Source organism: Carlito syrichta, unplaced genomic scaffold (genome assembly GCF_000164805.1).
Source record: "Carlito syrichta isolate Samal-C Ts95f unplaced genomic scaffold, Tarsius_syrichta-2.0.1 Scaffold95853, whole genome shotgun sequence".
Classification (NCBI taxonomy): Eukaryota; Metazoa; Chordata; class Mammalia; order Primates; family Tarsiidae; genus Carlito; species Carlito syrichta.
In genome coordinates, this window is record NW_007039949.1 from 344,787 (window position 1) to 364,972 (window position 20,186).

The 20,186-nt window shown below is 47.7% G+C and overlaps 1 protein-coding gene across 1 annotated transcript in view; it reads right to left on the reverse strand.

Moving 5' to 3' along the window:
- The window catches only part of NLRP1 (NLR family pyrin domain containing 1), a 45,607-nt gene extending 25,912 nt beyond the window's left edge, over positions 1-19,695 (reverse strand). The window contains 6 exon segments of the mRNA XM_021714234.1: positions 2,996-3,166; positions 8,750-8,920; positions 11,541-13,167; positions 16,471-16,674; positions 18,281-18,454; positions 19,422-19,695. Of these exon segments, the coding sequence (XP_021569909.1) occupies positions 2,996-3,166; positions 8,750-8,920; positions 11,541-13,167; positions 16,471-16,674; positions 18,281-18,454; positions 19,422-19,695 (2,621 nt within the window).
- Positions 19,696-20,186: the final 491 nt, after the last annotated feature.

Sequence of the window (20,186 nt, forward strand, 5' to 3'; positions counted from 1 at the left end):
AGGGCCATGTCTGGCACCCGCACGCTATGCTGAGCAGTGTTACAACTCTGCAGCCTGCCTGGTCTTGTCTAGGTGGTTAACTCTGTCTCTCCTGCAGCTGAGTTGCAGACCCAATGAAATAGAGGTAGGGGTCCATTGGCCTGGTTCTGTAGGGTCCGGGGGAGGACCTGAGCTCCATGACATCCAGGGCAGCCTGGGTCCTCGCTGTTCATGGGCCAAGAGTCTCAGGGAGGGGGATAGACAGCTCATGTAGGAGAAGGAACAAGGATGGAAGGGCAGGCTGGCCTATGTGGTCTTTCCTGTTAGAGTCCCTCCCTGTCTCCTGCAGTGTGAGTGGTTACAGAGATGAGCTGGGCAAGGGCTAACATGGGGGTGCTTGTGATTAGGCTCATTGTGACCCATTTAATCTTGGTAAACAGTGTACCCCTTGGTTAGTAGAAGTTCTTCAGAGGGCAACATTAGCAATGCACATGCCCTTTACCCAGCAATTCTCAGAATTTAAGCTACAGAGAATACACAATATCTCAGGAGGCCTGAGGAGGATGTTAACTGCAGTACTGTTTATAGTAGCAAAGACTGGAGACATCCCAGATGCCCATAATAAGAGATTGATTAAAAAACTGATGGTAAAAATCTATGTAGTGAAAAATCTATGCTGCCATTAAAAAGAATGAAACAACTTCGCTGGTGCAGGACCATCTCCTGTACCCGGGGTGCCAAAAAAATGTATACAAATTTTAAGAGATGTTAAGAGGTGTTCACCATAACCAGAAGTGTCTGGATGCTGATGTTAAGAGGTGTTCACCATAACCAGAAGTGTCTGGATGCACTTTGAGCGCCTCTCATAATTGCAGAAGTCAAACATGGCTTGTATACATCTTATTGAGTGTTACAATTTTAATACAGTTTTTTCCTTTCTTAAAATGTATACATTTTGAATACTCTCTGTATATAAATATAAATAAATAAATGTGTGTGTGTGTGTCTCTCTCTCTCTCTGTCTATATCTATATATATCTTTCTCTCTCTCTCTCTCTCTCTCTCTCTCTCTCTATATATATATATATATATATACACATATATATATAGACCAGTCTAGGCAACACAGTGAGGCCTCATCTCCACAAAAAAACCCCAATGAATTAGCTGAACATGGTGGTGTGCACCTGTAGTTCCAACTACTCAGGAGACTGAGGCAGGAGGATATATATATATATATATCTATGCAGAGAGAGAGAGAGAGAGAGAGAGAGAGAGAGGCAGATTTTTACTCTGTTGCCCAGGCTGGAGTGCAGTGGCATGACCACGGCTCACCACAGCCTTGACCTCCTGGGCTCAGGTGAGTCTTCCATCTCAGCCTCCTGAGTAACTGGAACTATAGGTGGGTGTGAGGCATCATGCTTCACTAATTTTTAAAATTTTCATTTTTGTGTAAAGACGATGTTGCTATGTTGCCCAGGCTGGTCTTGAACTCGAACTCCTCAAGCAAGTCTCCCGCCTTGGCCTCCCAAAGTGCTGAGATTACAGGTGTGAGTCACCATGCCCAGCTTCCAATATATATTTTAAATAATAAAGTAAGGTACAGGACAGTGTTTGCAGGATGCTACCATTTATACGAGAAAAGGGCTGTGTATCTATCTAGTATGTTGCATATACCTAGACTATCTCTGGGGAAATCCTTGCTGGGAATCCCTTGCTCTTGGGGTCTCCTCTCTTGTAATACCTTTGGGTCCTACAGTTGGGTCTGCTCAGTTCCCAGCAGAACACTCAGGATCTCATCTGCCGACAAAGCTGGTGGCACGTCACACAGCACTTACAGGGTCTTAGCTAAGAGAGGGAACTGGGAAAGTAGGAAACCAGGTTTTGGCATCAGATCTGGTTTCAGATCCTTACGCTGCTGCTTCCTGGCTGTGTGACCTTGAAAAAATCAGTTAATGTCTGTGAGCCCTAATCTTGTCATCTATAGCTGTAGTGAGGATTAAGTCTTACAGGTGTTAAAGAGTTCCTAGCCTTCCAGGGATCACTGACCCCTGATATTGGAAGGGGATTCCAGTTGGCTCACCTTTCTGTTCCTCCATCCCGTCCATCCTTTGATCTCTTTGCTCAGGATTACTGAGAGGGGAAACTGGCAATGGCCCTGGGAATGGGAGAGGCTTGGCCTTGGGAAGAAGGGAGGGAAGTGCACAGTAGGACCAGAGATGTAAACAAAGATCTCTTGGGGCTCAGACAGAAACCAAAAGAGGCCCTCTGCAGGGGTTTGTGCATCAGGGGAGGGGATCCAGGGGGACCAGCCTCTGTATGGTAGAGGGCAAGGCTCTGTCCCCTTCAGGTAGAAGACTGAATTAAGTAGACAATGACGACTTTAGTTCTCCATACCTGAGCCCCATATGCCAAGCAGGAGGACCTGTTAACTAGGTAGACCACAGCTGATGAGAATAGGGGAGGAAGAACTCACAAAAGTTCTATGAAGTCGGTATTATGATCATCCTCCTCTAGATTAGACTGTGACAATGGCCACACATTCTCCTCTCCTCCCCCAGTCCTACCTTGCATCCACGCCCCTTGGGAGTGTCCTCTCATCAAGAGCTAGAGTTTATCCTCTATTCCTGGAATCTGGGCCTGGATAACCGAACGTAGTGGCACACACCTATAGTCCCAGGTACTTGGGAGGCTGCAATGGGACCTGCTCTGGCCAACGGGATGATAGCAAGTGTGATTCAGTCTGGAAAGGTGCTTGTGCACTGGGACTTGGCTTCCCTTGCTGCATTTAGAGCTCTGGGGCCACCTGCCTCAGTCCCAATGTGGATGACCTTTCTCCTGAGCCTCCACAGCAAGGCTTAGATTCCATAGGCTCCTCCCCACCCCCTAAAGCAGGTAGGTCTTACCTCCCCCCATTCCCCTCGGTCTGCCCCCCCCGGCCTGCCCCATGGAAGCAGCAGCTCCCTGCACCCCTCCATGCCCACCCACAAGGCAGTGCCAACCCAGGAGCAATTACTGCAGTTGCTGTAGCCTGCAGCTCGGCTGTCTCAGCCCCTGGCAAAGGTGTTCAACTCCGGCATCTGTGAGCACATTGAAGCTCAGCTCCAGCTTGGTCAGAGTCTGACTGGTGCTCAGTGCAGAGGCAAGGTCCTTGCAACCCTCAGCGGTGAGGCTGCAGTCGGCCAACCTGTGGGAGACACACACCGTGGCCTTGAGTTTGCTCACCCATTGATTCAACAAACACCCACAAGCACCCAGTGATCACCTGCTGTGGGCTTTACTGCTGGTAAAACCCTCTCTAGACCTCAGAAATGCACAGGCTACTGAGGGATAGACAAAGAAACAAATAACAGTAATTAGCCTTTGGATCTTTTTGGATCAAAACCCTTCAAAGTTTCCCCACATCACTCAGAGTAAAATTCGAGGTCTCTGTCCTGGTCTACAGGGCTCTGGTGACTTGGATCCTTGTCATCTCTGTCCTCATCTCTAATGTCTTTTAACTCATCTTTGTTGGCCTTTTCCCTAAACACCTCAGGCACAGTCCCTACCCCAGGACCTTTGCACCTGCTATATTTTCTGCCAGGGGCAATCTTCTCACCTGATATCCCATGGTTTGTTCCCTCACTTGCTTCAGGTCTCTACTCAAAAGTAAGTCACCTTGGTGAAACCTTGCCCCTCCACGTCACTGTTTAAAATTGCATGCCCACCCCAGACTCCCTACTCCTTTCTGTTGCACTTTTTTCTATAGCCCATGTCGCAGAAAATATATTTTACTTACTTATTTGGCTTCTTGTCTCTCTCCCCCTCCAGAATGTAAGCTCCATGAGGAAGGAATTTTGCCCATTTTTGCACTAGCTTTACCCCAGTGCCTAGAGCAGTGTCTAGCATACAATAGGCACTTAATAAGTATACACGGAATGAATGAATATATGAGTGAATGAATTAAATAGCATCAAAAGAGGGGCAAGTCAGGTGCAGTTGAAGGCAGAGGAATAAGTGATTATCAAGGAGGTGGGGGAGGAGAAGGTGTGCCTTGAATGAGTAGTTCACCAGGGTGAGGGTGGCAGGAGGGACTCCTGGCTGGCAGGACAGATGTGAAATTACTGCAAGTGTTCAGTGTAGCAAGTTTGGCACAAAGGCTACTTGGGGTCAGGGCAGGGTGGGGGTGGGGGGGTCGAAGTCTGAGGGAAAAACTAGAAAATATTAAGATAGTGGAATGTCATTATAAGGTGTCTGGACCTTGTTCAGGTGGCAGTGATGAACCCACGAAAGTTCTTGAGGACTGCAGGGATGTGATCTTTGCATGGCTTTGAAAAGATCCCTGACGTGAGTAGAGGTGGCTGGGCAGGGTGAGGCAAGAAGCAAGTGGTCTAGGTGGGAGGATGAGCACTTGGGTCAGAGCAGTGGCTATGGGAGATGTTTCAGATAGACCGGACGACACTTGGTGGCCCAGGGAGGCTTCTAGATTGAATATGGAGCTGCTGCTGCTTACTGAGAGATTAGATGTGAGAGGAGGGTTAGTTTCACAGGCATACAACCAGGGCGGTTGCACAGGCCTTGCACTCAGAAGGGCTCAGAATTTGGGTGGGGGCAGGGGTGGGGTGTGGCAGGGGGAGGTTTATGCTCTGTGGCTGCCACCTTGAATTTCTTAATAATTTCATCTTTGAATCTGTGTTTTCTAAGTGAAGTCTGATAGGACAATGGAACCTTGGCTCCTGTGCAATCCTATCTCCTGCCACCTCTTTCTTCCTCTGTGGGAAGAGTTCTTGGCTACCCCACTTCCCTGCCTCTGGCTGCTGGCTGTTGTAGGGCCTCCACCCAGCCGTCCCCCTGGTCCAGCGACTGCTGTCACCCTCTATCTCCAGTGGAGGCCTGGGTCAGGTATTGGGAGGTTGGGGTAGGGAATCTTGGGGGAGGGCATGGGGGCAGCTGTCCCTACTCTGGGCTGGCAGCATCACAGTACATTTGGTGACTTCAGGGGCAAGTCTTTCACCCATTGTTGACTTGGATATCTAGTGCATCTTGGCAATACCCTGGTGGAGGGGTCTCCCACCTGCTGTGGGTTGGAGTGGCGGGGCCATGAGAAGGAGAGATATCTGACTTGACTTTTTTACCTGCTCTGAGGGCACAGTGCCTGGGTCTGGGTGGAAAAGGGCACTTATTTATTTATTTATTTATGAGTTGGAGTCACTCTGTTGCCCAGGCTGGAGGGCAGTGGCATGCTCTCAGCCACTGCAGCCTCAACCTGCTGGGCTCAACCTGCCTTCTTCCACCTCAGCCTTCCAAGTAACTGGAACTACAGGCACGCGCCACCACGCCCAGCTAATTTTTTATTTATTGTAGAGGTGAGGTCTCACCAAGTTGCCTGGGCTGATCTCGAACCTCTGAGCTCAGGCAATCCTCTCACTTCGGCCTCTCAAAGTGCTGGGATTATAGGCGTGAGCCACCACACCCAGTTGGCACCTATATATGATGGGCCACATGCACATGCCAAGTTGTAGGCAGGACTCCCCAGGTACCTTCGAGGATCTGCATGCAATCTGCTAGTGTCCCAGTGCTTGACGGAGTGCAACATTAAATAACAAATATAAGACCAGGCACGGTGGCTCACTCCTGTAATCCCAGCACTTTGGGAGGTTGAGGTGAGAGAATTGCCTGAGCCCAGGAGTTCAAGACCAGCCCGGGCAACTTGGTGACCTCATCTGTACAATAAATCAAGTAAATTAGCTGGGTATGGTGGTCAGTGCCTGTAGTCCCAGCTACTTGGAAGGCAGAAGGATCACTTGAGCCCAGTAGGTTGAGGCTATGGTGGTAGTAAGTGTGCCACTGCACTCCATCCTGGGCAACAGAGTGAGACACTGACTCAAAAAAAAAAAAAAAGCAAACATACCAGACCATGACAGGTTGAGAGAGAAACTATGGAGGAAAGAAAAAAGCTTTATATCTTAGTACTTTTTTTTTTGAGTCAGGGTCTCACTCTGTCACCCAGGCTGGAGCGCAGTGGCCCAATCCTGGCTTACCGCAGCCTGAACCTCTGGGGCTCAGGAGATCCTTCCACCTCAGCCTCCCAGTAGCTGGGACTACAGGCAGTTGCCTGGCTACATTTTTGATTTTTTTTTCTATAGATGAGGTCTTGCTAGGTTACCCAGGCTGTTCTCAAACTCCTATGCTCAAGCGATCCTCCCACCTTGGTCTTCCAAAGTACTGGGATGGGATTACTGACATGATCCACTGCACCTGGCATCCTCATGTCTTTGATTTTACGTCCTCTGGCTTCTCCTCTGACCATGCTCTTGCTGGCATCCCCTCATTGAGATCTCCAAACTCTCCTCTACCAACTCCTTCTCCTGTGTCTGTGTAATACACTCAATTTTACATGTCCATTAAGAAAACAACAGAATTCTTGATGCCAGCCTATTCAGTGTATTTCAAGAGAGATTAAAAAATGAAATAAGCCAGACATAGAAAGAAAAATATTGCATGATCTTATTTTTTAGCACCAAATAATAGTCCATTGTTTGGCTCTACTGCAGTTTATCCATTCACCTACTGAAGGATATGTTGATTGTTTCCATGTTTTGGCCATTACGAATAAAGCTGCCCTATACATTTATGTGCAGGTTTTTGTGTGTATCCAGGTTTTCAACTCATTTGGGTAAATACTAAATAGCATGATTGCTGGAGCGTATGGTCAAAGTATGTTTATTTTTGTAAACACTGCCAAACTCTTCCAAGTGGCTGTACCATTTTGCGTTCCCACCAGCAATCAATGAGAGTTCTTATTGTTCTATATCCTTACCAGCATTTGGCGATCAGTGTTATGGATTTTGGTCATTCTAAATGGGTATGTAGTGGTATCTTTTCTTTCTTTCTTTTGTAAAACATAGACATTTGATCAGGTGAGGTGGCTCATACCTATAATCCTAGCACTTTGGGAGGCCAAGGCGAGTGGATTGCTTGAGCTCAGGAGTTTAAGACCAGCCTGGGCAACATAGTGAGACCTCGTCTCTACAAAAAAGCAAAAAATTAGCCGGGTGTGGTGGTAACTACCTGTAGTCCCAGTTACTCAAGATGCTGAGGTCAAAGGATTGCCTGAGTTCAGGAGGTGGAGGCTGCCGTGAGCCATGATCATCATGATCATGCCATTACACTCCAGCCTGGGTGACAGGGTAAGATCCCAACACACACACACACACAAACACACACACACACACACACACACACGCACACACACACACACACACACACACACACACACACACACACACACACTCTCTCTCTCTCTCTCTCTCTGTCTTTCCCTCTCTCTTTCTCTCTCTCTCTTTTATAAAAATAAGCATTTTTAGCTATACATGTGCCTTTAAGCACTGCTTTAGCAGCATACAGTAAGTTTTAGTATCTTGCATTTTTGTTTTAATTCATCTCAAAGTATTTTTCAATTTCCCTTGTGATTTCTTCTTTGAATAACCAGCTATTTAGGAGTGTCTTGGATCCTAAAACCAACAAGCATAAGATCACACTCATGACACTCCAACCACTCTTCTGTCAGAATTTCCCATCTCAGCAAAGGTGTCACTTTTCCATGAGTTGTTCTGGCCAAAACCTAAGGTCATTTTTGATGTTTTCCTCTTCCTTTTTTTTCTAAATGCAATCAATTACTGATCCCAGTTATTTTATTTTTATAGCTCTCTTGAATTGAGTCACTTCTTTAATCTCCATTGCCAATACCACAGTCCAAATTGTCACTGTTTCTTACAGACACTATTGTGATTTTCCTTAGTCAAAGCTATCACCATTTTTAAAGGAACTACATCAATTGTCTTACTGTTTTCTCAATTTCTGTTTTTATACCCTTCCAATCCATTTTTCACAATGCAGCCAGTTTCTATTTTGAAAATGTACTGCCGGGCATGGTGGCTCATGCCTGTAATCCCAGCACTTTGGGGGCGCTGAGGCAAGAGGATTGCCTAAGCGCAAGGGTTCAAGACCAGCCTGGGCAACTTGGCGAGACCCCCATCTCTACAATAAATAAAAAAATTAGCTGGGAGTGGTGGCGTGCACTTGCTGCACCAGCTACTTGGAAGACTGATGCGGAAAGATCACCTGAGCCCAGCAGGTTGAGATTGCGGTGGCCGTGAGTGTGCCACTGCACTCCAGCCTATGTGAGTGAGACTCTCCAATTCAAAAAAAAAAAAGAAAAAAAAAAGAAAATGTATGGATCTTGTCAACCTTAAAATTCTATTGCATTGGGAAAAGACCCCAAATTCCAACATGGCTCACAGGCCTTGCATAGTCTGGTTCTTGCTGATCTTTGTGTCTTCATGTGACCACTTTGCTCTCTGCCCTTCCCACTGACCTGCTTTCAATTCCTTGACTGCCTTGTCTTCCTTCTGCCACAGGGTCTTTGTACACACCATTCCCTCTACCTGAAACTTTCTTCATCCTGCTTTACTTAGTTAAATTCTCTGTATTCTTCAGACCTCCTTCAAGCCTCAAGGAAATTTCTCCACTGAAATCCTTATCAGGGCCTGTTATTACATGTTTATTAATATGGCTTGTTGATTAATGTAAGTCTCTTGCAAACTCCGAGAGAAAAAAATCCTGTTTGTTTGTTTACCATAGTAGCCCTGGCACCTGTCACAATGCATGGCCAGAGAGGGACTCAATGAATATTTGATCAATACAAAGCCTAATCCCTCATTCTAGACTCAGCTTCTGCCTTGAATTTCCTGCTTATCCCTGTCTCAAGCAGAACCCAGGCCAGACTCACTGCAGCGTCTCCAGGTGGCAGCGAGGGTGTCTCAGGGTTTCACAAAGACTCTGCACTGCCGAGCAGTTCAGCGAGTTTCCACTCAGGTCCAACTCCTTCAGGCTTCCAGTGATCTTGAGAATGGAGAAGAGAACATGCCAATAGGCGTCTGTGACCGGGATCCACTTGAACCTGAGGGAGAGAGAAAGGGACAGGAGAGATGTGATCGTGTGTAGGGGGTCTGAGGGCTGCAGCCCTGCACAACACCGAGTGGCTCTGTCCCCCTGAGCACCAGGTCTCAGTCATCAGTGCCATCCCCAGGACTGACTAGCTTTCCTGCCTGTCCCTCTGCCCTGACACCTTCAGTTAGGTGCCACTCCTCTGTGTGGCTCCTCATTCTACAGTCCTTACCATAGCACACCTAAGTGTTCATTTTGAGTGTCTCTTTCTGCCTCAGTCTGGGAGTTCCTTGAGGGTGGGGCAGATACTTGTCATCTTTTTAATCTGCAATGCCCAGCATAGGGCCTGGCACAGAGGAAGAGAGTGGTAATTTGGACAGCCTTCCTCCTTTTGGTGCAGGCATACCTATCTTCCTTTGGCACAAACATTCTGGAGTCCCTGTGCCCAGAAAAGAAAGGAGGAGATGGGAGGTGGGAACAGGAACAGAGGCTGGGAGAGGGGTCTGAGGATGACTCAGGATGTATATGGTCATCTATACTGCTGTCCAAGTGGGCTCACATGGGGCTCTATCCCCTTCCAAGGACAGCAAGATCCCGGAGAGGGTCCACAGAGAGAGATGGCAAAGGGAATGTACTAGAAAACATTTGCAGCCTGAAGGGAGACAATAGGTTTCATCTGAGATTGTTTGAGAAGACACTACCTTGGATAATTTCCACCCATATTTTATTTTATTTTTTAATTTTTAATTTTTTTTGTAGGGACAGGGTCTCACTATGTTGTCCAGATTGGTTTCGAACTCCTGTGCTCAAGCAATCCACCAAACTCAGCCTCCCAAAGTGCTGAGATTATAAGCGTGAGCCACCGCACCCAGCCTTCCACCCATTTAATTTCTCAATTTTCACATGCTACTTTAGTGATCTCATCTACTTCTAGGGCTTCACCTATTCAGGCTCTCTTTCAAGTTTCAGACTGATATTTCTTTTTTGGGGTCAGATAGCCCCACCTCAACATTCCAGCAATGTGTTGACCTGATACGTCTCAATATGTCCCCAACCGTGGTTCATCTTTCTCTCTAAGTCTGCCGAGCCACACAGTACCTCCCAAATTGATCTACAGATTCAATGTAACCATTATCAAAATCCCAGATGTTTTCTTGTAGAAATAGACACGATGATCCCTGTACTTTGGAAAGCCAAAGTGAGAGAATTGTCTGAACCCAGGACTTCAAGACCAGTCTGGACAACATGATGAGACCTTGTCTCTGCAATAAATAAAAAAATTAGCTGGGCATGGTGGTGCATGCCTGTAGTCCTATATACTCAGGAGGCTGAGGCAGAAATATTGCTTGGGTCCAGTAGGTTGAGGCTGTGGTAGCTGTGATGGTGCTACTGCACTTCAGCCTGGGAATGGAGTGAGACCCTGACTCAAAACAAACAAACAAACAAACCCCCCAAACATAGAAACATACAGTATGGTTCAATTTTCCATAGAAATGTATGTAGCAAAAAGGCTAGAATTCTTAGAGTTGACCATTAATTCTTAATGATGGTCATCACTGAGTGTGGAGTACTCGATATTACTTTTTATCTTTTTGTTTATCTACATATTCTTATTTTTCTACAATAATCATGGGTTTTATTGTGAGAAAAGGATGAATATAATCAGAAAATAAAAGACCCAAATCAAATATTTCTTCCTTGGAGGAAAGGTCCACTCTATAATCACCCTCTTCCTTGGGCCACTGTGGTATCTTGACCATACAGCTATTTTTTTATACGCCTGGTGACACAAGATACCTTTTTATTGTAGGCATCCCACTCTAGTGTCATTATTGCATGAATATTTGTCTTTCTCTCCATATTTTTGGTTAGGGATTATGCTGTTTTGTCTGTGATCTTGCATAAAATCAGCGCTTAACAAATATTTATGGAATGAATCATCTAAAGGGGGAGACAGACACACACTAATACTACCTGATCCATACTGCAATAGAGGCAGAGGCCTCCGAATGGGGTTGTTCTCAGCATTGCTGGATTGGAGGATGGTTAGAGAAAGTGCTGCTTGTGCACTCAGAGGGTGGGTTTCAGGTTGAATGCCTGGGACAATTGTGGCACCATTGATACACAAAGGAAACTGGTTTTGCAGGGAAAAATAGGGGACTCCTTTTCAGAAGTGATGGGGAAAGATCTCAGGGTCAACATCATTTTGTTGAAGGGATGCTTGAAGCAGCTGAGTGAGCAATTTCTCAGACAAAGCACGTTGAGAGAGGAGCAAGGGGCAGACGGGCTGCCTGATTCTTTGGGAGTGCGGGGACAGCAAAGGTCTGCATGACATGGGGGCGTGGTCCAAGATAGAAGCCAGGTGGCCATCCTATGAGTAGAAGGAGAAGTGGCAACACGAGGCAGGGTCACAGTGGGCTCTCCAGAAGCAAGCAGGGCCCGCCCCATAGTTGAGCAGAGGAGAGGCACTTAGGTGGGCAGAGAATGGTGACCAGACAGGGCAGTTTGAAGTCACTGGTGACCTCAATCCTCGAGCCTCCCACCCCACGCACACTGACCAGGCTCAGAGACAGCGCCTTCAGTGCCCTAGGACCAACACAGTAGCTGGAGAGAGGGGCAGGCTGGGTACTCACAGTACTATCCCTGGGGGCCGCCACACTGGCTCATGCTGTCCACCCTCATTCAGTTGAAGCCTCTTCACGCGGTGGCGGAATTTAATGCAGAAAGTGAACACCAAGAGCTCCATGTCTGTTTGGACACATATCCTTGTTCCTTGGAAATGGGCCATGGCCTGGGTCAGAAAATCTTCATCCTGAGTCTCATACAAGCAGTGGAGCAGCTCCAGAGAGCGTGGCAGCAGGGGGATCTGTGAGGGCTGGGCTTCTGCCTTGGCCCACCGCAGCAGACCCCACTTCCTCTCCCGAGGCAGCTGGCAGTGGAAGATGTTCTCCATGTCTCTCATCCCCTGTTCACCTAATAGTCCGAACAGGAAGCGCATGGTCAGTGTCTTGAGTAGGTCATGCCTTCCATATGCTTCGAGCAACTTTTCCACACCTCTGATGTGGTTAGGGTGTTCACCTCTCTCCTTATCCCCCAAGGCATAGGACATTGCTGCAAAGAACTCCTGGAAACACAGGTGAGTGAAACTAAAGCTCAGGGAGGTGGGGTGCTTTTGAAGAACACCCACCTTCAAGAAAGTGAAGATGATGGCCTCGTCTAATCTGTGCTTCCTGAGGTCCGCTGGACTGAAAAGGGTCGTTCCTCGCCAGATGCCCTCAGCAGCCAGGGAGCAGAAGCCCCTCAGCTGGGGCCCCAGGGACTGGGCTTGGAGAGCCTGGGAAAAGTAACGTAGACAGAGGGCTGTGATGGTCTGGGCGGTCAATGTGAGTTCTTCCCCTTGCTCCATCTGCTGCTTCAGGCAAGTGCAGACCAGCCAGGATACCCAGGGTACTAGACACAGTGTCCAGAGAGCACGGTTTGATTCAACCAAACTAAAGGCTCTAATGGCTTGACTTTCATCTGTGAAATATTTGTAAAAATATTCCTTCCTGCTGGACTCCGAGAACCCCAGGACTTCCACCCAGCGTGGCTGCTCTGAAGAAGGAATGAGCTTCTGCAGAGCTGCGGTCCGAGTTGTGATCAGCAAGGAAGCCCCAGGAAGTGTGGTTCTGCCCAGCAAACTGGCCAGCAGCTCGTGCAGCGGCTGCAGCTGACTCCAATGCAGACAGAGCTTGGAACTCTGCTTCTCCAAGACACATCTCAGCTCATCCACGCCATCGAGGATGAATAGCAGCTGCTCTGGCTGGGACAGGATCTGTCCAATGGGAGCCAGAGGGGCCACCCAGTCTTTTATGATTAGCTCGGCGAGACTCACCTCCTTGGATTTGGCCAGCTGCCTGCAGCAGAAGTAGAAGACATGTTGGAAGCGGTCCCGGTACAGGTGGCCTTCCTCCCAGGCTCTCCTCACCTGCCTGGCCAGTGTTGACTTCCCAGTTCCAGCGGCCCCCTGCAGTATGACTACACGAGGCTCTTCTTGGGAACCCAGACTTGGGCCAAATAAGTCTCCGATCTCAATCAAATGTCCTTGATCCCTCAAAACATCTTGATGCCAGCTTCCCCTGACCAGGGGCCTGTGGCCTCTGGGATGAGGTCTGTGTAGAAGTAACAGCTGAGTGAATTCTTGGTGCAAATCCTCATTTTTCCAGGACTGTGTGGAACAGGGGTTCTCTCTCATCTGCTTCTGGTATCCTTCTCTGATTCCTAAGTAGAGGGGAGATAGATGGAGCAGAAAGGTATAGAATAGATTTGTTCATACATTTATTCATTCATTCAACAACTGTTTTAAGCATCTATTCCAAGTCACACTACACTGGGTGAAGACACTGGCATGTTTTCTCCATGAATTGAAAGGAATACATGTTTTGGGATGGAAGATCCCAGTACACGTATCTCTCTCTCTCTTTTTTGTTCCAGTCTCACCCTGTTGTCCAGGCTAGAGTGCAGTGGCACCATCATGGCTATTGCAACCTAGACCTGCCGGGCTCAGGCGATCCTTCCGCCTGAGCCTTCCAAGTAGCTGGAAATACAGGTGTATGCCAACATGCCTGGGTGATTTTTTGACTTATTGTAGAAACGAGGCCTCACTATGTTGCCCAGGCTGGTATTGAAATTCTGGGCTCAGGCAGTCCTCTCACCTTGGCCTCCCAAAGTGCTGGGATTATAGGTGTGAGCCACCATGTTCAGCCAGCCCAGTGCAAATCTTGACACAACCAAGTCATACTCCCTGTATGACTTCCCTGCATCAAATACTTATCAAGGGTTTACTATGTGCCAGATCCTATTCTAGCAGCTGGGGATAAAAACTGAACAAAACAGACACATCTCTGCATCTTGGTTAAACCTATGACTTGGACCGTTAACCCTACTAAGTGTCAGTTTTCTCATCTGTAAGTTGAGGGTTGTGAAATCTTCTTGCAGGAAGTCATGGAGGAGTGAAGGAGATAATGGATAGTGCAGCAGATGCTGTTTGGTCCTAAAGCATCCCCTCAGCACCCATTGCTGCAGTGCCTGCCAATGGTGTCCTTCTGCAAGCACCTGTGATCATATCTATGAGGGCTCTCTGGGCCCACAAGTGGGGAGGGTCAGAGGGTCAAGACAGACAACTCTGAGGTGTGTTCTCTACTGTCTCTCTGATATTGAACCTCAGTTGCTCACAGGGGTAACCTGCTCCATAATGCACCTTTCTTGGGCATCTCTGCTTCCCTGCCTCACTTTTCTTCTCTTTTCTTGGTATTTCCAGCAATCATCTCCTCAATAAACTGCAAGCAAATCCTGTCTGAGGGAGCCCAACCTGAGACAAATGGAAGATGCCTTGTGAGTTGAAGAGCTGAGCGTACATAGGGATTGTTTCACAGGGAGGGACCTCAAGCTCCTGTCTTAGTCAGATTCCAAATAAAACATCCATTATGACACCTTCCCTTGATTCCCTTCACAATATTTAGAGTGCCTCTCACTTCCTTTCTTAGGTGAATCTTGGAATCCTGCTGGGCCTCCACAGTTCAAGGTCATCAGTTCTACCTTTGCAGGTATGCTAAGGACAATCTGGGGAGAGTGGAAAGTGTGGGGTCAGTTCACACCTTTAGCACTGGTGAGACTGGGATGTCCCAGGGTCACCCCATCTCTGAAATAATAATCTGTAGACCTGCCTTTCTTGTCTTCTGTGGGAACATTTCTGGCAATGTGAAAATCCCAGTTCCTCAGAATGGCCATGGCCATGACCCACCCCGCTCAGGCTGTGTTTACCTAAGGGACAAGGGAAGGCTTTGCTCTTCTTGATGCCACATTCTCCCAAACCTTCTGGTTTTCCTGCATCTGTTACTATACCACACGTTTGTTACCATACTATATATCAAAATTCTCTTGAATCAAGTCATATTTCAAAAAATTTACCTCCATTGCAGTACCTCTAGTGAGTTTCAGTGTTATACTCCTAACCAGGGGTTGGCAAACTCTGACTAAATCCCTAAAAACAGGTGGTTGGCTGGATTTGGCCAAAGTGTGCTAATCCCAGCCAGCCACCTATCTTTGTGTACAACCTGAGACCTAAGAATGGTTGTTACATTTTTAAATGGTTGAAAAAAATCAAAAGAAAAATAATACTTCCTAGTATGTGAAAATTATGTAAAATTCAAAAATTTACTGTCCCTAAATGTAGCTTTATTGGAACATTGCCACACCCATTTGTTTATGCATTATCTATGGCTATTTTCAGGCTATTAGGGCAGAGTTGAGTAGTTGCAACAGAGACCCTGTGACTCACAAAGCCTAAACTATTTACTATTTTGTCTTTTATGCAAGCAAATTTTCCTACCTTTGCTCTTGGTATATCAAAAAGCAGGCCATGCAGTTTTTGTAGTTGCATGAAATTGTTATTGGGATATTATTTTGTTCAAGTTCCCTCCTTGAATAAATTCTTTAGAATTTAGAATCAGAGAAAATATATTTTTCTTGAATTGGTCTTTTTCTGTTCTGTTGAGTGATAGGTATTATGTAATCCATTATATTTCTCCTTTTTGTCCTGGCTACTAGGATGCTCAGAACCAATGAAACCTTTTATTACCGCAACCGGTTAGCCTTCATGGCTTTCATACTTGCCTTTTTCACTTTTAAGGATATTGCATTCTAGTAAGGTTGTTGCACTTGTATGTTTCTGTAAGATGTCTCTAATCTTTTCTTTTTTCTTCCTGCTTTTCTTCTTTGAAGGAGAAATGGTGTGACTAATTAAGTCAGTTGATATACTTTGAACCTGGGCCACATTTTAGGGCCATGAATTCTGCAAGTTTACTTACTCCTAATTGGGTGCAGAAGGAATCCTTTTGAATTAACATCTCTTAGATTTCAAAGGGGGCATTACCTAGCATTGAGAGGCAGTATATTTTGGTGGTTATGACTATGACTTCAGGAACCTGTGGCTTTAGTATGACTGTTCTTATTGCCCAGATGGTAGAGGGAGTGGGATGTAAGAGGTAAAGGTGTAGATTGTGGCATCAGAGAGAGCAAACGTTGAATTCCTTCTCTGCCACTACTAACTGTAACATTTTTGAGGCTCAGTTTTCTCATCTCCAAGGTGGGATAATAATATCTACCTCATGGAATGGTTGTAAACTTTAAGTACAGTGTGCAAGTAAAGCACTGGCCACAGGGCCTGATCCAGAGAGTGCCTAGTGAACACTTATGGGCACGTGACTTGCTCTAGGCTTCTTGCAGGTGAAGGAGTCGGTAGAAATCGAATCCAGCTCTCCTGACCCCAGGCCAGTGCTCTCTCCAGTATACCAGGTGATGTGTTTCCTGTGCTGGATAACATGTCTGCATCTTAATGTCCAGAGGCCTTCTGGAAACAGTTCCTTGGTCCAGTGGAGAGACTCCAATAGTGGGATTTCTGGAGAGAAGTTTCAGATGTGATCTAAAACTTCTGAGCTCAATCTGCTAACCTGGCCCCCAGGGAACCGTTTTTTCATGCCTTTGCCTCACCCACCCCTTTCCAGGAGCTCATCAGGGTCTCACCTGCACAGCAACTTTCTGGTGTATCAGCTAGAAGCCACCTGGGCTTTGGAGCCTCCTGACTTCTGGGATCTGGGCTGGGCCGATGTGGGGATGCCCAGCCCCTCAGCACTGCTGTGGATGTAGGGGTGTTGGGTGATTCCTGACTTGGAGACTGGTAGACTGGGAAACTTGAAAGAGCTTCAAACAAGGGTAAGGGCTTGATTTCTGAGGGGAATGACAAGAAAGAAATGACCATTTATTGAACATCCATTTTTTTAGGTGCATTTTTAACTCTCACAACAATCCTGTGAGATGGATGTTAGTAATATTATTTTCAAAACCACATAAAAGAAGTGAGACAATTTTATTCTTAGTAGCTGGTCTGAAACTTCTTGGTGGGAGCACAGTGTATATTAGGTAGAAAGATTTTGGTAAGCTATTTGGGGGATTCATCTCTCTTTACAAGTAATAATAATTACTAAGTGACATTCGAAGGAAGCAGGTTACTGCTAGACACTTCTTTGCTAGGCATTTGAAGTGTTACTGCTAGACACTTCTTTGCTAGGCATTGGAAGTGTTTCTGCTAGACACTCCTTTGCTAGGCATTGGAACTTGGGCCATGTAAGTTAGGGACAGAGCAGAAGTGCTGAGTCATAGAGAAGGAAAGAGTCAGTGAGGCTGGGTACTGCATGGGGGAAAGGCAAGAGAGAGGAGAATGCTGGTGGAGGCATAAGAAGATCCTTTGTAGGGAGAGAGATATGAGCAGTTTAACCCTCTTCTACGATATCTTAAGTAGAGTCTACATAATGCCCTTGGATTTTTATGCAAGTGGATTTGTGTGTGTGTGTGTGTGTGTGTGTGTCGAGTTCAAAGAGTTACAAATTCTGTATTATGGAGTGGAAGGTGGCATGGGAGTGAAAATTGAGTAGTATGAAGGCTCAGATGAGGAAAATGAGACAGAAGGGAATTGAATGATTTGTCCCATGCCACACAGCAGGTGGATGAAATCAGGGTGAAAAATGAGGGCACTGGAGTTTGAGTCTGTAATAACTATTGCCAGGGCATGGGAGCGGGAGGGGTGAAAGCAGGCAGAGAAGGAATAAAAAAAGAAAGGGAGAAAGTGGGGACCTTAACAAAGCAGCAACAGAGTGGAAGAGGAGATTACCACATGAGGAATGGATTGATCTAGGCTCTGGCCCTGGTTGTGCCACTAAGTGCTGTGTGAGCTTGAACAAATAAGCTACTCTCTTTAGGCCTTCTGCACTGGGAAGAGGTGGCCACTATGATGGTGGGGTGAGAAGAGGAAGAGGCAAGGGCGTAGCTCCTAGCTGAGGTTTGCAGCCTGGGTGATTCAGCACAGCAGGGACCAAAATAAGAAAAGTCATGTGAGGGACCCGGCTTGGGCTGAGGGGTGAGCCTTGCCTCTCCTTGGGGCCCATCTGGGGAACAGAGTCCTCCTTAGAACTTCTAGACCACTCTGACCCCAAGGCACTTCAGAGCCCACCGTGATTACGATTGGAGTTCTGCTTGGGCAAGGTCTATGTCATATATGGTATCCATTTGGGTAAGACTCACAGCCTGACCCACATGGGTCTCAGTTTCCCCATCCACCAAATGGGGTGAGATGCAGTCTCAGCATTGGTAGCTTCCTGATAAACCATTTCTAGGTCTGCTGCTTTCACCACCCCACCCTGGCTCCTGGCTCCTCTAATCTTTCTCTTGCTGCCCCCCATGCCAGGTCCCCAGGCACAGACAGTCTCACCTGGGTGGGGCACCTTTAGCTGACTCACAACCCTACCCAGGGTTCTCAGCCCAACCCAGCAAGCCTCACCTCTCCAGTTGTTTCCAGACGTGTCAGGTGGCCATCTCAAAATCCTTCTTTTCTCTGAATCCTGGGGGCTCTCCAGGGACCCAGGGCCCAGAATCCCCAGCACCGCAGTGGAGGTAGGCTGGTTGGGGGACCCTAGGCCAACCTCACTTTGGGAGCAGAAGACAGAAGGGTGGTCTGTGGGAGGGAGACAAAGAGTTTGGGGACATGTCAGAGAGGCAGGGGCAGGAGCCAGGGGACTGAGGTCAGGTTCTTCATATCAAGTGGGTTTCCTCTGTCAACCAAGAGAGGTCAGGAGGAATCTCCCCTGCACCCTCCACAACCTCCATAGGCTCATCCGAAGAGTGATGCTCTTATAGACACTGCTGGGCAAAAAGGCTTGATTGGGGATCCAGTAAATTTGTGTATCTGTCTTGGTTCTTACTATGCCTCCATGTGTAAATCACTACTCCTCTTTGAGCCTCAGCTCTCCCATGTGGGGCAGGATTGTTAGCAGTAATAATAACAGTTGTAGCAGCAGCAGCAACAGCAACAGAACGCTTATTTATTAAGCACTATTAGACTCTGTGCTAAATGTCTCACATGAATTCTTCTAATCCTCACACTGTCCAAGGAGGCAGGCTCTTACTACCATTTTACGGGTGGAGAAACAGAGGCAGAGAGCAGTGAGGTGATTTGACCACGGTGGAAGTGCCAGGACTGGAGCCTGCCTCTGCCTGACTACCTGCTCATAACTGCACCGCCAAGCAAGCGCCCACTTGGGAGCTGGGTCTGAAAGCCACGCCCACCCTCCCCAGAACTCTTCTGAATGTCAGTGTCAGCCTCTCCCCTTCCGGAGCTCTGAGAGCTTCCCCTCACCCTGTCCCCACCCCAACCAGGCGCTATGAGGGCCACATGGGGTCCTGAGAATGCACTTGAATAGAAGAGGGTGTGTGACTCTGGGTTCCAGCAAGGGCCCCCAGTAAGCCTTCCAGCTCCAGCCTCGTCTGGTGCCTAGGTCCTCCTTTGATAAGGTAGTCTCAATCACTGCCCAGAGGAAGGCCTGGCGGGGGGGGGGGTCTCAGTGGTGGTGGTGGGGTCCCAAGGGAGGAGGGATGGGAGCCAGGAGATCTGCAGTAGGAAGAGGGGCCCCCTGTCTACTCACCCCACATTAAGGCCGCCTCTGCCTGGGCCTGTGCACACACCAGCTTCAGTCCCATCTTCTCCCAGATGTTAAAGGCCATGTTCCAGGCCTGCTTCTCCCCGTACTGAGCCACTAGGCATGAGGCCACCTCCAAGCCACTCATCTCTGGCTGAGCTGGTATTGAACCAGAAGAGGCCCCAGATAGCACCTTACTGGGCAACTGGAGTTGGAACTCCTTCAGCTCCTCCTTCTTCAGTAGCTCCAAGAAATGGGCCAGCTGGGTTCTGCTGGCCATCTCTGCCCTGTGGGGTGGTTGTTTAGGGGGACCTATGGATGTTCATGATGGTGAAAGGGTGGTGAGGGCTGACAGGCAAGCAGAGAATGGTATACTCCTGTGCCTTGGCCCCCACCACCTCCCAATGCGAGACTCTCACTGGAATCATTTCTCTTGGTCTGGCATACTCCTATTTAGCATTCAGAACCCAGTTTTATAAACCCCAGGGCATCAGTTAATAACTGATGTTGGGAGGAGGGAGGGGAAGGGGAGTGGTAGGAAAAGCCATAGGAGGGAGGATCCCAGAGGGGACTGGGAAACACCGGAATAAGTCAGGTTACGAGGAGTTTTTGGGGTCCAGGGATGGGGTCCAGGGCCAAGCAGGGAGGGTGATGGGGGATGGGGAGTGGGTGACACTCACTGTTCTGTATTCCTCAGATTTTTCTCTTTCCTGAGACCTGGACTCCTGGGATCAACCCTTGAGCTGCAAGCCTGACAGAGGGTGGAGTGGG